Consider the following 16,871-nt stretch of genomic DNA (forward strand, 5'->3'; position numbering starts at 1 on the left):
CTCGTGAGCATAGGCAAAAAGAGTGCGGTGTGTGTGCGTGCGGGGTAACTATGGCGAGGACGTGAGAGAGGCCAAGAGGAAGAGAAGTTGGCAGGCACTGGTAAAGCGCCGCAGCGTGTAGACTGGACAAGGGCTTGGCAAGCAGCCTCAGCAGGAGGAGGCAGCGCGAGGTTCCCTTCCCCCTACGCCCGCCCGTCCGCCCGCCCGCGGCAGCCTGTGGCGCTCAACCGCCAGCCAGCCAGCCGGCCGTTGGACAGAGTTTTGCTTGCTCCCCTCCTTGCTGCCTCTGCTCCTTCTCCCCCATGTCTCTGCCTGTGGTGCTGCCGGGCTCCTGCTGCCCCATGGCCAGGCTCTCGGCGGTTCCCGAGGCGGTCAGACCTTGCTCAGCAGCAGCAGCTGCCGCCGCCGCCCAAAACCCGTCGCAGCCTCTGCCTCTTCCTCTCCGGCCCCGCTGGTCCCGCTCCGGTTTGCAGCAGCCCCGGCCTCGCCCAGCCGCTCTTTCCCCTGCGGCTTCCCGTCCGGCCGGGGCCTCGTCCACTGGGGGTCCGGGGCTGCTGCCGGCCAGACCTCTGCTGTCCCTGGGGCTGCTGCAGCTGATTTTGGGTAGCTGCATGGTGGCCCTGAGCTTTGGGGCGCTGTCTCTCAGCAGCTCCCCGCAGGTGAAGAACTCCTGCCCTTTTTGGGCTGGCTCCTCGGTAAGTGGCCCCATGCAGGGCTGGGCCCCTTTCTTTTGTCTGCGGTTGCCTTCTAGCATATAATGATATCACTGGGACACGTGCTGGATCATTTTTGTAGGAGCTAATGTTTGTTTTTAGCATCCCCTGTATTATTTTATAATTAAGGCAGCGCTTCTTTTTTCTCTGTGCAGCTTTTATTGTGTTTGCCCTCACAACAACCCTTCGAGGATGAACAGTATTATCCCCATTTTCCCAGTGGAGAATTAAGGCAATGAGAACTGATTTGTCAATGGCGAAAGCTGATTCCTTTTTTTTTTTTTTTTTAAAGAGAGATTTAAGAGGAGCTGGAAGGAATGGAGAGTAATTTCTAGCAGAGTGGCCAGGTCAACTTTTGAGACCTAGTTATATCTGGTATTTGTTGCACAGTGGGATAATCTTTGAGATGCTCCAAAACTGTGATGTTTGGATCTGTATTATAAAAAAGAGCATGACATTAACAGAGCTGCTCATTAGAATACTTTCAGAGGTGAACCATTGGGAAAGTACAAAGAAAGAATCAGACAGTGATGTGTTCATTTACTTGACCCTGAAGGTTTTGTATTGATAGTCCAATAATAGAAGTGTGTAATACTTGGTTGGGTCACATGATCACTCTGACCCTTCATATCTGTATGAAACCCTGATATGGGAGAACCATACATTTGATAAACAGCCTCAAAATATCTCTCAATTACTGTTCATCCTACCATGTTAAACCAGCTAGATTAAAGAAGATATGTGGTTGTGGGTAAGCTTTCCCCCCCCCCCCCCCGTCACCAGCTTAATATAGCAGGTGTTTTGGCTCCTTTTTTGCTTTTCAAAAGGCTTCCTATTACCATATGTTCTTTGGTAAGTAACCTTCATCCTAATCCCAAACACAAAGCATAAAAGTAAGCCTCATTGATTTCCATAAAATTTGCTGCCTATTTCATATCTAATCATTTGCCTACATGTTGCATCTATATCTGTCTGTCTCAGAGGGTTACAAAGCTCGTTAATTTTCACGTAGCTATACACAAAGTTCTAACTGATGAAGCAATGAATTTTTAATATTTCAGAAAAATACATGGGAATCTTACAATTGTCTTCTAAGTTTTCCAGGTTATAATTCATGATTTTAAAACTATTAATATTTGCAATTTTATATCAGTTGGTTACAGAATGCCTGGTTATGAGTTGGCCAACAATTTTAGATATTTTTATTTTTGTGGAGTTCTGGCGAATGTAACCATTTGTTCCTGCAGAGATAATAGAGGTGGGGAAAGATGAGTACAGATTCAGAATCTAGTAGTAGGCTTTCTATAATCTTTGCCACCCTCTTCAGATTAATATACGTGTGCACTTATGTGCACTGCTACGCCTATAGGCCATTCAGGTTCCCTGTAGATACAGGTATTTTACACTTTGCAAGGTCTGACATCTTTTGGGGTAGGTTAATCACAATAGCTGGGTTTGCTCATAATGCTGACCCGTAGTGTGAGATGTTGAGTTCTTGTTGTCATGATGTATAGACCCAACAATGCTAACAAGCCATGGTTTGTTAAGTATGAACAACCCAGAAAGAAACCCCATGGAACCAGTTTGCTTGATCAGGCTCATCTCTTCTTTCCTAAACATCAATGGGATTTTTCTGGATTGTTAGTAAAGCAAAAACTCCAAGAGTGGGCTTGCTTGCTACTGCATGGCCACAACTAGGGTTGAACAACCTGTAGTTAGCCATTATTCTGAACTCAATCATGGTTTATTGTTGGTTTGTGAACTCTGGTTTAAACTACCAGTATTGTTACATGTGGAGCCAACTGTGAGTTGTTCATGGATAGTTTCACCAGGCCAGAGAGGCAGCAGGCAAGAGTGGTCGAAAAACCCTAGCTGCTCTACAGTGCCACAAAGGCATTTGGGTTACAGAGAGGGAGCAGGTGGAGGAAGAAGGAAAAAGCAGCCTTCATCTGCCAGACAAAACCTGGATAGGACAACTAACCATTGGTTAAATAAATCATGGATCGGTGATATGTATGAACCAGGTCTATATTTCAGTTCTTGTAAAATAAAGGTTAAATGTTTTCTTCAAGAAATGTAATGACTACTATTCAAAGCCACAGTGCAATCTTGATATGCATGGAAAATGAAATCCCTTTACTACATACACCCTTTCATGACTAATCACTAAAGCATATAATTGCAAAGCTGTTTCCATGTGAGCACCTAGAAATTTTAATACTTTAAGTTAGACCTTTGAGTGACTCAGAGATAAGAAAAGAATTCCATTTCCCATAATTTGTGTTACTGCAGTTACTGACTACTTCATGACCAATTTAAATGAATCCATTTTGAAGTTCCATTAATTTTGTAAATAATAATATGCCTTTATTCATTCATGTTCAGTTTACTTTCCCACATCATTAAAAATATTAGTAGTGACATGAAATATGAGAAAAGTTTGCTCTTAGAATTAATGCAAAGTTCAAAGGAATTGTTAAGACATGGTTGAAAATACATGTATATAGGTTCTAAATAGCACTGTGCTGACTCCACGCTATCGAGGTATTGAGGCCTACACACATATGCTGGTACATATGGAAGCCTCCCCTTTCCAGATGTTTATACTCTATGCACAATGCTTGGGGTGCAATGTGCCATGTACAATGTTGGGACCAGGGCTTCATAGTGTGGTCCCACTCATATCTTCAGGTATGTTGTTTAAATAATGCCGCAAAATGGCTATTGTCTATACTTACTGGCATTTGTTCCCCAGGGATTCAGACAGGAATCTTTCCCAACCCATAAATTGACATGCCAGGGATTGAATCTGGGACATTTTGCATAGAAAGCATTTATTCTACCAGCAGTCTTTTATGTGTGTAACCCTAGTTGGATGAAGAACAATGTATTTATTTACTTTATTGCATTTCCGTAGCTGCACGTACAAGGTGCTTTTGGTTTCTGACACCTACAGTGCCCCATGTAGCAACTGATCGTTTAAGCATAGTGCCAATCAGATCATAAATTGTGTTCATCATCTAGCTGGAGAGGGTGGAACGGGGCACTATGACCTGCACTCAGTCTTCTCTCTCTCTGGAACAGTTGATTGACACAATCACTGACAATGCTAACAGATCTGTATCTACCACAGTCCACTGCTGTACATATGTAGAGGTGGATCAGGGCCTACATGGGTAAAGTTATTTACTCCCCAGGGCCAGCCCTACCATTAGGTAAAGGGAAGTAGTCTCCTCAGGTGGCAGATGTTGGGAGACGGCAGCAAGTTGTTGGAGAAGAAAAATGTGGGCTATGCGGCTTGCTCTTCACCTCCTAAATTAGCCTGCTCCTTTCAGGTGCAGTGGAAGATGCTATCCTACCATCAGAGTTGAAGACAGATTTATCTGCCAGTGCAGTCGGCTTTTAGGCCTGGGGTGCCATCTTGTTTTCTGCCTCAGGCAGCAAAATGTCTTGCATGAGTCCTGTGACTCCCTACCAATGATCATCACTGGTTGAGTCCTCAAACTTGAATCCTCAAATTTTCTTCTAATATTAGATGGTTTGCCTTGAATTTTCCCTAATTTTAGTCAGTTTTTAATAAAAAAAGAAAAGATCTAAAATAATATCTTAAATATGAAACCAGAAGTATTAGTTGTACTTAAATCTTTTGAAGTCAATGAGCAGTTCTAGTTGCTACTAACTCATCTCATTGATTTCTATGGCACTTTGAAATTGATTTCAAGGGTATTTATGTGCAACTAATTTTCTTTTGATATGAGCAAAAGAAGTAATCTGGAAATCAGCATAGTAAGTATTGAAGAAACTTAGAGAATTGTCAAACTACATGGGGCTTTTATCACATGACTAGGTGATGATGATTTCATATTTTTAAAAGATACTTTAAATTGTTTATATATTCTCTATATAGAACTAGTTCAATTTTAGATGTGATATTAAAAGTGATATTATTGAACTGGGATTACCTATAATGGTTTAAAGAAATGATATATATTTGTATTATACAATCATTTTTATCACTCTGTTCCATCAGAAAAAAAAGTACGCTGCAGAAATATATATTGGGCTAAGTAATCTAGTTTTGACAGCCTGTGGGGAATGATTTGACAAGTTGCTTATAACAGAAACCCAAATAAGAGTAGTTTCTTTTTTCTTCCCCACCCCTAACCAATTTTTGGAACAGATTTAAGTTATGTGATTTTGTAGGCTGTTTGGTGAATATTCCAGGGTAAAAAATAATACTTTGCTCTAGTTTTCTGAGATTATTTTGTCCTTAATATTCTCTCTTCATAGGAAGTGCCTGCTGGATTTATTTCCTTTTGTATTTTAAATAATTTCAGATAGTAAAATAACCTTGGAGGAGCGATCTAGGATAGGGAATCATGTAGCAATGCAACATTAGTTTTTCATTATTTATTATCAAGATTCATATCTTTCCTTTCTATAAATATCCAAGTTGGTTTATAGTCGAAATTAAAATGCATAATAGCAACAAACAGCAAAAATCAATACTATCAACAAAAAGACTAAGCTAAAAAACTGAAACGGCAGCAAAAGGATCAAGTTAAAAGCTTGATTAAGTTAAAATTCTGCCAAAGTTCATTAGAATAAATCTATTTGTGGTGAAGTCAGGCAGATCTTTCCTGGCAAGACTGTTTTCAACACAACTTAACATTTCTTTATATTTGTTTTTAGATTCTTTCCATAAAAATGCTTAAACCTGGGTTTCATTTCATCTCTGTGTTAGAGAAGTTTGTGTTTAATATACACTTGAAGAATGGGACCTAATTTATTTATTCTTCATTACTTTTTGATATATGCTTAATCAGTTGAAGAATAAAAGAAATAATGAAACAAAATTTGGCGCTTTTACCAAAGCAAGACAATCGGCCTCCTATAGTCAACACAGAAGGTGATTTTCTATATAGTTATAGTAGAATTTAAATGTGTGGAATACCCTTGAAGACAAGAAGGGCAATTTAGTGCTGTGCTGCATCCTTTGCTCCAACATGTGCTGCTCTGTTTGCTGACCCTCTTTAGCAGAGCTGTGCATATGTAAGTGATGCACATGCATTGTGTGCACAAGACACTGCAAGCTTCATGCCCAAAGTGCATGTTCCTGATCAGTGTGACCTGACACAGTAGATGCTGAGCTCTTATGCTTTAATCAGCAGAATTTTGCCAGTGCTTTTTAGAGCTTCACAATAAGTTACTTTCAGCGTGTAAATGATGAGTGATTCACTCTCAATTCTTCATAACTCTTTGTTTTATTGTTGCAGGTTATTTTATCAGGAATTATAGGATTAACAATATGGAAGAGACCAATGATACTTTTGGTACGTGTTGGTTAAAATGTGGTATTGGAGCATATCACAAGATTTTCTTGATATAACAGCAGTACTGTTAAAAGTGATATGCTTGCTTCCCTTTTAAAAATGATCTCTGAAGGAATACAGCCATATTAAGAAGTATATTTGTTTTATTTGTTCATGCTACTAATGATAGCAACAATGGGACTTCTGTTGCTATTGATAAGGGGTAATTTTGTATGTTGTGTTTAGCACTTTTGGCCTGCTTGAAGAATATTTCTTTAAAATACAAATGTGCTTATTTTAATGTAATCTATATAATTGGAACTCTATTTGCATACATGAAGTTTGGCCTAGTTTTGAACAATTGATTCAGAAAAAACCTATAATAAATGTGAGCTTACCTTCTTTCTAAGTATTTAATACTTGAGGTATTCGGTCTTTGTGGTTAAGCAGCTTTTGTTAGTGGCTTTCTAGTAAGAGCCTGAGTGTCGGAAGGACATGTAGTTTTCAGATAGCTTTTTATTTCACATAGTAGTTTTCCTGTTCTTATTGGTTGTTAGTTATATGATATAAGATTCCATTCCTTTTAAATACATTAAGATAATTTGATAGGTTATTTAATGACACTGGTCTTTAGATTCTTATAAGCAGTGATTTTTAGTTGATATCACTTGGTGTCTAGTGCTATTGCAGAAACATTGTTCTTATTCTATATTTGTTACAGTTGTATAAGAACATATGTTTGTACATTATTGTTTGGAGGAAGGGTGTACATATTTAATATTATTTTATAAAATGCTTTCCAAAGAGAGATTAAGGGCTTAATCCTGCTAGATAGAAACCTCTGATCCTGAAGGGTTGTGAGTATCCAGTGCTGTACAGGGCAGCTGCCACTAGGGAAGGAGGAGCGACAAAGGTGATTTTCGCTTCTTTTTTTCTTCTAGACTGAGCCCATCTAACAGAGGTGCACTGGTGGGGGCACTGGTGGGGAGGCGCACTGGTGGGGACTAGACTGGCCTTCTCGTATCCTGGCCTCTCCCCACCCACCGGAACGCCCCTGTTCGACGTGGTCTTCCAAGGCTGCTTTTGTGATCTCAGAAAGCAGCTGGTGGAGTTCTTTTCATGGCAGCTGCAATGGGAAGTGGACAGGGTAGCCCCCCTCCCAAGGTTGTAGGAGTTTCTATGGTTTTGGGAGGGGGACACCAATACATTCAGTGGTCCCTGAGATACTGTCAAGGGACTATAGGATTTCTTTCCCTGGTCAAGCAAGTGGTAAAACCCACATATTTTCATGACTTCAAGGTATTTACATTTTAGTGGATGATACTAGCACACGATCGTTCTGGGGTGGCACATACACAAGTTTAGGCTCAATCCAACAGAATGAGTGGATTAAATTCTGAATCCAATTTTTAAAATTGTGAGTAGCCCCAAGAAAATAATTTGCAATAAGACCAGTGTCTAGTGTAGTGTGCCCTAGTAGCTGCTGTGCCATCAGCTTCAGTATACCTGGCTTTGCTTATCCCAAGAAAGTCAGTTAGACCCTATGATGCAGCTTTCTTTGTTTTTATAATATTTATGGTTTAAGACTAAATCCTATGCATGTTTAGACAAGAAAAGGTCCTACAGCTCCCAGCATTCTCAAAACTAAATAAAAGTTTCTACTCTTTATGGTTTTGATCAGAGGAGTTTCCTCTGTTGGATAAAGGTGTTTTCTCTGTTAGACAATCCTCTGGATTTAGTCCTGCAACATTCAATCTGCTAATTTTACATAAACATTAAACATGCTTGAAAACAATGATTAATACTACTTGTTTATAAAGGTTTCTGCTCTTCAAGAAATTTTGTGTTTAATATTGACTGCTTTGTTTCCTCATACTCGTTTTCTATGGCATAATATTTCTTGTGTGTGTGTGATACATGTTTTCATAGATGTTTACTTCTTTGCTGAAAATTTTTTACTCCCTTTTTACCATGATAAACATACTTTTAGATCCTTAACAATAATGTGATCCTGCTTCATAAAGTTGCTTTCAGGATATAGAACAAAAACAACTTTAAAACGAGTAACAACAACTATAATTGTTGTGAAGAACCCAGAGAAAGTTGGCTATTGGGCAGTATACAAATGTAATAAATAAATAAAATTTAATAAAAGGCAGTTGAAAAGCAAAAGTAGAGAATTGGGACCTATTTTTGCTGGACCTAAATGCTGCATACGCATCAATATAGGTAGAGAGCTTAGCAGCTGATGCTAAATTGACATCCCTTTCCAAATAGCAGTCTAGTGTGAAGTGAGATTGAAGAAACAGGAGCTTGTAGTTGATGGAAAGATTGTAAAAGAGAAATAAGTGACTTCTTATGAATAGAAATGTTCCGTTCCTCCCTTTCTTGGAATTTGTATATCTGATTAACAAGTTGATGATTGGAAAGTGCTTCTGTGCAGGCCAACAGGGTCTTCAATTTACATCATTTCCTCTCTTCAGTTGCAGTCTCTCCCTCTCTGCTGCATAGCACGTAATTCAAGCAGGGCCCTCAGCAATCAGGAGTAGCTTTGGGGACTGCAAGGGGCTGCAGTGGGAAGGAGGAGGCAGGAAAGCTCTGTTTTGCAATTCTGCTCACTGTCCTCTGGATTCAATCCATATATTTGTCATGTCTCCTGGTAGAGGCAGAAGTGGCCGTGGATCAGGACACATTTTCCTTGCTGTTTGTTTAAACCTTTATTCTGTTTTTATCATATCCTTCAACGAGTGTCTGTATGAGATTTACCTCAAACTCTCTAGAGTGTCTCCAGAGGGGTGCACAGTTAGATTGAAAGAGCCAGCAAGGCTTGGCTTTATCTGGCACCTGCTGGGGCCCAGGAAGGCAACTGCTGTAGCACCCTGGTCTTGCTGCTGTTTTTCCCTCTTGCCGTAGCCGTGTCCCAGAGAAAGAAAGCAAATGAGTAGCAACAGGAAAAGCAGCCGCTGCAACTACTTGCTTTTTCACATGCCATCTCGCGCTGGAAGTAGTGGAAATTCAACCACCACTCAAAGGGAACTTAGGAATCTGTCTTATACTGACTCAGAGCATTGGTCCATCTAGCCAATATTGTCAATGCTGACTGACCGTGTTTTGAGGCTGGATTCTTTTCTAGTCCTACCTGGAGATGCTGGGGATTCAATTTGGGACCTTCTGCATTTATTTATTTATTTTATTTATTTATTACATTTTTATACCGCCCAATAGCCAAAGCTCTCTGGGCGGTTTCTGCATGAAAAGCAACTGCTCTACTACTGAGTTACAGCCCCTCCAGGGAAAAAGGGAGAATTGGGCAAGTAGTGGCTGTTGATGCTGCTCCCCCAGAGGGAGGAGGTGAGGTCAGGGCTGGAGCTGGTCTTTAGTTAGCCAGCTGCCCTGGGACAAAGCCAGCAGTCAAGACTAAAGAGTAAGTCAGAAGCAAAGGACAAACCAGGAGACATAGGGCCTTGCTAGACCAGGCCTTAGCACGCCTTCCAACCCGGTTTCCCTGCTGTGCGTCCAGATGACGCACAGGGGAATCCGGCGGCAGGCCGCAGTGAGGCCTGGTCTAGTGCGCCATAAGCTAAGTCGCTTATGGCACGCTTTTTCCCCAGCTCCGGCCTCAGGCCGGGGCTGGGGGAAGTGTGGAGACTTCCGCAGCTTTTCGCGGCTCCTCACTTACTCGCGAGGAGCCGCGAAAAGCCGCGGACCTGGTACAGCACTCATAGGAGCGCTGTGCCCATCGGCGGGGGTGGTGGAAGAGAGGGGAGGGCGAAGGATGGGAGGGTGGGTGGCACGGGGGGAGGGCGGGTGCGATCGCGCTGCCGCCGCCCGAGCAAGCAGCCGAGCGGCGCTTGCCTGGGCAATGCTGCCCCATCCCGGGCATTGCCCTGGCAAGCGCCGCTCGGCTGCTTGCTCAGGCGGCGGCAGCGCGATCGCACCCGCCCTCCCCCCGTGCCACCCACCCTCCCATCCTTCGCCCCCCCCCGTTTAAAAAATAAAAATAAAAAAGCCACTTACCTTCCCGGAGTCTTCGGGCCACCCGCGGCCCCTTTAAACAAACAAAAAAAAATGGCGGACGCCGCAGGGCTTCCGTCTTCCCTGCGGCTCTGCCGTCTGGAAGCGTGGGGGAGGCGCGCTAACGTTAGCGCGCCTCGGCCCCGCCTCCCTGCCGGCGTAAGCCGGCAGGTCTAGGAAGGCCCTTAGTCAAGGAGTAAGCCAGAAGCCAGGACCAAGTAATAACCAAGGATATAGGAACACACCATACTCAAAAGACCTTATTGCTTAAGCAAGACTCAACTGGAACGGGAAACACTGTTAAACTCCTTCCTGTCCCAGAAGATCCAATGGCCAGACTACATGGATAGAGTCAATCCAGGCCCTAAAGGTGCCACCTGTAATTTAGTGGGTTACCACACTGGGTAGTTTTCCACATATCCCAGATGGAGTAACATCTTCTACTCCTTGTTGCTGTCACCACTACTACTTGTGGGGACAGAGGCTGAATGCGAAGCAATGGCAAGGAGGAACGAATTCTGTCTCCTTGCTTGCCCACTTGTGTTCTTGCTTTAGGCCAGAAGTCATTCAGAAAGTAAGCAAGCAAGCAAGCGACTTTTCTTGCTTCTCCTTGTTGCTTGCAGCAACTTTGATGGTGAGGAACACCAAGGAAAAGTGGCTGATGGCAAGGGGTGTGTGGACACTGAGGGTGTCTTGCCTCTCCCCAGTGCTGAGGCTGGCTCTAGAAGATCGCATAAATGACTCCCTGAAGCGTCATGATGTTCTGCACTTGCTCAGCAGGAAACCTGTATTGTATTACTGGGAGACATTTTTCTGCCCAGACAGCTTTGGCTATTGGGCAGTAGAGAAATGCAATGAATGAATGTAAGTTACTCAATCAGATTAAAATTTGCATTTGTTATCCCTCTCAGGAATAACCTCTGGAAGTAATCCTGTATCTTGAAATCCAATCTGAATAAAGGTTTATCGAATGAATTGGGATTTCCTGAATAGTCTCAGATTTTAAATACATACAGTCAAACATCCAGGAAAGTGTTGGGGCATAATCCATCTGCTTATTCAAATTCACTGTGTAATTTCCCCACTTTGAGACTCAGCTAAATAAATGTGTGTTGTAACAACAGTGTATTCTGTTCTATTTTTGGTAGTAGAGGAGGAAGTTAACCGTAATTGAATCTTCCAGATGTGCTTGTGCCCTTGCTGGAATATAAAATAATTTTGTTTATATTTTACTATTTGCACTGTAAAGCATCTTCAGCAGCTGTCCTTCACTGCAGTGTGAATTTAGATATTTTATCCTGAGGTTTCATAATATTGAATATACTGAAAAACAATGTAATAAGTATAAGTATTAAACTGAAATAAGTATCAAACTCTGCAGACAGTATTTAAAAGTTCCTATACAAACTTGTTGAGATTAGGATCCTTCATATGGTTATAAACTGTAGGAATTTGTCAGAAACAGCATATATTTAGGCGTATATTAAATTGAATACAATGTACAAAGTATGAGGCATAGAAGGCAAAAGTAAAATATGGAATGATGACAAGTTTGGGATGTTTTGGTAAGATGCCAAGTCACTTACAATGTGTTGCATTTTTTTTATTTTGTTCCAGGTTAACTTGTTTGTTTTGCTTTCTGTTATCTGTGTTCTCTTGAATCTGGCGGGATTTATTCTTGGATGCCAAGGTGCTCAATTTGTGTCCAGTGTACCTAGATGTGATCTGGTGAGGAATTTTACTGATTATGTCTGAATTATAGATAGTTGCAGTTCTTATTATAATATAAGGCTTTAACAATCTTGGAAGACTTTAAAATGCAAATATTTTATATCAAAACTGCAACATAAAATATATCATCTCTCCCATACTAATTTATCTATTTTTATTCTGCTTTTTTCTTTTTTTTACTCATGTGGATCACAGAGTAGCTTAGGGTGCAGTCCTATTGTGATTCCTGTCAGCCTCTGAAATTGGAAGCTGATGGAAATCCTATCCCAAGTGGGAGCCTCCATGCTAGAGCCCATCTTGCATTTCTGCTTGATGGGTAATTTCGCCTATCTTGCAGCAAGTGTCTTGGAGAAGGAGGGAAGGAGATTCGGGTGGCCATGGGAAACAGCATAAGGCAGCTGCACTGGTCCCTCCCATTCCCGGGAACACCACCTTATCCCTGTCTCCACTCCGTTTTCTGGGTGCAGAGAGGTAGCCAGTGTGATTCTGGCTACCTTTATCATCAAATAATAAACAGACCAATCTGTGAACCTTTGAATTCTCTGTTCAAATCCTATTCCTGTACTCACTTTCCCATCAGCCTTTGGCTTTCTCACTTATTCTGTAACCATCAATTGACATGAAATCTTAGAGTGGAATTACACAATGACTCACTTCACACATTAGGGTAAGCGACTGTGGGTTAAGTAATGCATACTGGCTGCCGTTTTGAATATGCAAGCTGTGGGAAGGTGGGGTGTTGCAGCTTGTTGTGTCAAGTGAACCTGGCTATTGTGGGCTGTTATATGGTTATTCAAGAGTTGCTTAACCCTCAAATAACCCATGACTCCCAGATTCACATGACATGACAAGCTGTATTATGCCCCCACAACAGCTTGCATATCCAAAATGGTGGCTAGCACCTATCTAGGAGCTGCACAGGTTTATTAATTCATGGTAACTTCATTGTGATGTGCAAAAGTAAAATATGGAATGATGACAAGTTTCTTTTGCAATAAAATAAAATAAAAATGGCATACCCGTGATGTATTCTGATCCTCTGTTTTACCCATATAATTCTAATGCTTTTAGATTTGGGCTTATGCAATCTTCTGTTTCATTATTCATTATTTAGTAGATATACACAGCACAAATTTTCATGTTTTTTTAATTCCAGCCGACCTATATAAGCAGTTTCCCCCCATATTTATATGAGGTAATATAAACTGTTTTGTAATGGCAGGCATTCAATAAGATGACCTTTTGGGATTCTTGAGACTTTAAAAGCTTAGAGATTTTTTACACACTTCCATCAATGCTCAATATAACCAAATATGACATCTGCAGAAGCCCCCATATGATCGGGGCTAGTTCTTTAATCTATATTGATGAATTGAAAGATTTTCTGATATAGACAAATGTGTAAAATGTGACATATGTAATAGCTACTGTGTTACACATGACAGTTATTCATGTAATATATTTATTAGGTCAGTGATTGCTTTATGAATTTTAATTCTTTGCTTCACTACAGTGCATAAATTTTGATGGTAAACTGTAAAATGACCGAAGTGACTAATACAAAATTCTAACTACCTTTCTTGGTATTAAAGGTTGACGTGGGTGAAAACAAGTTTTGTTTCTGTTGTGAAGAATTTCTGCCAGCAAAATGCACAGAGAAAGAAAATGCATTGAAGCTGTATCCAGTCCAGTCATGTAGCGCAGTTCACCTTCTACTCAAGGTGAGGTCAGCACCTAATCTTGACTGCACTGGCAATGAGTAAACTGCTGTAAAAACAACAGTGGTATTGCGTAATTCCTTGATGTATAGTAATGTTGATTGCCTTCAAATGTGTTACGACTTTTTTTCTGAGCACTTCTCCATTGTTTTTTGTTCAAGGCATAAAGAGGGGAGGGGGAAGAAGCTGACAGAGAGGACTTATAGAATAAAGGTAGAATTTTCCACAACATTTTGGTAAAGCTGGTGATAGCTCACTGATTTCTTCTTGTTTTGTTATAAACTGCTCTGAGGTTCACAGAATTTGACTCCATATAAATTCAATCTCACACCTGTGGATGGAGACATGACCAAAATACTTGAATATGTCTTTAAGGGCCAAGCACTATAATATAATATTCACGTTTTTCCTTGAGTGCATCAGATTCTTTTATAAATAGCCAGGGTGGGGTCTCTAATCTGGACCAGGACCCTGGGGTGAGAGGTAGAAGGGCTTGAACCCTTGTCTTCCCCCTTGTAGTCCAGATCACCACACACACACACACGCATACACACCACATATCCATGCTATATTGCATGGGGAAAATACTTGCACACAACTACAAACCATGTAAATAATGAACTCTGTGGTTGCTTCTGGAGTCTTGCTGTAAACAGGCCTTCTCAGAAATAGACATGGGCCATCAACCATGCGTTATGATTCACAAATAGCATGTGTCATTAGAGCCATGTGAGAAGCAGCCCTAATCTAGTGTTCTAGGAAATCTGTATAAATAATCATTATCTTTAACAAACATTACAGGATTAGAGAAAGCTATTACTATTATATTTGCTTATATGTTAGTAGCAACGAAACGTTGTATATCTGGATTAAGGGGAGGAAGATGAATAAAGTGCACACTAATGAAAAAGACAATACCTGAAAGGCACAGGGTTTTAGGGGGTATTGGCAAGCTGAAAGGCAGTACTTGTCATTATGATACGCAATAGCTGGTCTGTAGTTGGTAGGTTTGTCTGTGTATTTCAGAAACAACAAAAAAGATAATAATGAGTGCAATGGAATAATTAAAATGTAACCATCCTTTGTCTTGAAAGTCAAAAGACTTGGTTTCTTATATAGATGTCTGTTGTGCTTTATAGAAAATGTCCAATTAAAAAAAATGATGCTCATCCTCTTTGTGTCGTGTATTGACTCACCTTTGTATACGTTAATTACTTTTGTAGTCCTTTTTTTGTTCCACAGAAAGTTCTCTTTGCGCTCTGTGCTTTGAATGCTCTGACCACCACAGTATGTTTGGTAGCTGCTGCCTTACGTTACCTGCAAATATTTGCCACAAGAAGATCCTGCACAGTAAGTGAGTGCCAGGCACAACATAGATTCCCTTCTGCACCTCTGCTTTTTAAATACTATCTTACATGAATTCTACCTATTTAAATAGCCTTTTTAAAAATAAAAACACTTTTTTTTTTACATTTTGTTAGGAAGAATCCCATGTTCATGTAGAGGATGCTGAAGAACCAGGTCACATTTCTGATCCGGAAGATTTTGTGCCACCTGTCCCCCCTCCATCATACTTTGCGACGTTTTATTCTTGCACACCTAGGATGAATCGCAGGTAAAATGCTGACACTCGGATTGTTCTGGATATTTTGGGTCACTGTCTGATAACTGATTTAACCAACTGCACTTCTTCCTATTAGTGCTGCCACTTTCCTTGAAATCACGATTTAGGTGTGATTCTTCCCCACCCACCAAGTGGTACCTACTGTAATTCTAGACTGACTGCAGGCTATAATTTTGTGGTTTTCATCTAAGAGCTTTGAGACATTTGAGTCTGTTTAAGAGAAATGTAGTAATAAAGTTGTGTTCCCTTGAGCCAGGATAGAAACTGATTTCAACTATTTCATGTTACATGTGCAGCACGTAGGCCATTTGAAACAGCTAAGGCAGATTTTAAATCACGTTTTCCATTTAAACCTCGGATAATATTAAATAAAAGTGCATGTTAATAGCTTTTCCTGAGCAGTAAACATACTGGGTGCATTTGGATGATAATGGGGCGGGGTGCGTGGGTGGGTAGAGAAGCCATCATGGCTTCTTGTCCTGCCCTTGTGCGCGCTGTCTGCATGCTGGTTGTTTACATATCTATCCGCTCTGCAGCAGGGTTTGGCGTGTCGTCTAAACCCGGTGTGCAGCAGGGGTGGCTTCGTATCCACCCTGCAATGCCTAATGCAAGTTGTGGGTTTTAAGATGGGTACAAAGTGATCCCTGTAATGTCGCGTGCTGGGATCGGACTATACGCCAACCCGTGCTGCAGTGTGGGTAATTATGTAAATAATTGGTGCATGTGCGGCATGCACGGGCAGAGGGAGAAGCCACGATGGCGTCTTTTCCACCGATGACTGATTAACGTCTAAACAGAACCTTAGGTACAATAATTATATACAATATAGTATATTGGTAGTCTCTGCTGAGGGAGACTTGGTTGGCTCTCTCTCTCTTTTTCTTCTGCTAGTAGGCAATTTTATTTAGACACTGGTTTGCTGGGGAAGGGGTTTTAATTAGTTTGGAGATATTTACTGCTGTGTTTTCAATGGTGTTTTTTATTGATTTTATGTTTTCATCAACATTCTCTTTTTTATTATTAGTGCTTTGATCACCATTTTGGCAGAAAGGCAGAATATGCATTTAATAAATAAATAAACAATAGAAAAATATTTTTTATAGTTAATAATATCATTTCTATGTTTGCAATTTAGGAAAATGGTACATTGCTGATTTGATTACTTTTCTTCATTACGTGGGTCAAACTATATTAGATTAATTATATCTATAAAATAAAAAGTACATCGTATTTTTATTTCAAACATGAACTTTTGTTAGGTGTTTTTGTACACATTCAAAAGATTGTTACAAGGTACACATTCAAGGGACGGTAATTGCAGACCAAGTTCCTGGAACTTTGTAGTTTCCTGGGCTGAAATAAGTATTCCCATTAGAGGGGAAGTAAATGTTCCTGTTTGGAGTGATAAATGTAATAAATTAGTAAATTGCAAGTCTTAAGTAGTTTAGGGTGCAATCCTTTGCATTTTAGACAGAAAAAAGTCCTACGTCTCCCAGCATCCCCCAGCCAGCATGCTGCGAGTTGTAAGACTTCTTTCTGTCTAAACATGCATAGATTTGCACCCTTAAGGGCATGAAATAAACATGTAGCAATATCTTGGTGGATTGTTCTGGTGAGAAACTGGACAGCATCTCCTGGAACCAGTGCTTAGATCCCAATGCATATGATTTGTCAGACCTTGAACAGCAATATCAATTTCATAATTAATATGTTTAGTAAATGAACTGTTGTGACATATTTATAATATCTAGTTAAAAAC

The 16,871-nt window shown here is 40.7% G+C and overlaps 1 protein-coding gene across 2 annotated transcripts in view; it reads left to right on the forward strand.

Annotated features, from left to right (window-relative positions):
* Window positions 1-302: 302 nt before the first annotated feature.
* Window positions 303-16,871, forward strand: part of ENTREP1 (endosomal transmembrane epsin interactor 1) — a 36,973-nt gene continuing 20,404 nt past the window's right edge. The window contains exons 1-6 of one of the 2 annotated variants that reach the window (XM_063129320.1): window positions 303-695; window positions 5,990-6,046; window positions 11,657-11,767; window positions 13,363-13,491; window positions 14,731-14,838; window positions 14,970-15,103. In XM_063129320.1, the coding sequence (XP_062985390.1) occupies window positions 303-695; window positions 5,990-6,046; window positions 11,657-11,767; window positions 13,363-13,491; window positions 14,731-14,838; window positions 14,970-15,103 (932 nt within the window). The remainder of the gene's footprint in view (window positions 696-5,989; window positions 6,047-11,656; window positions 11,768-13,362; window positions 13,492-14,730; window positions 14,839-14,969; window positions 15,104-16,871) is intronic. The other variant, XM_063129321.1, reaches the window with a different exon arrangement.

This window comes from Elgaria multicarinata, chromosome 6, assembly GCF_023053635.1.
Source record: "Elgaria multicarinata webbii isolate HBS135686 ecotype San Diego chromosome 6, rElgMul1.1.pri, whole genome shotgun sequence".
In the NCBI taxonomy this organism is placed as follows: Eukaryota; Metazoa; Chordata; class Lepidosauria; order Squamata; family Anguidae; genus Elgaria; species Elgaria multicarinata.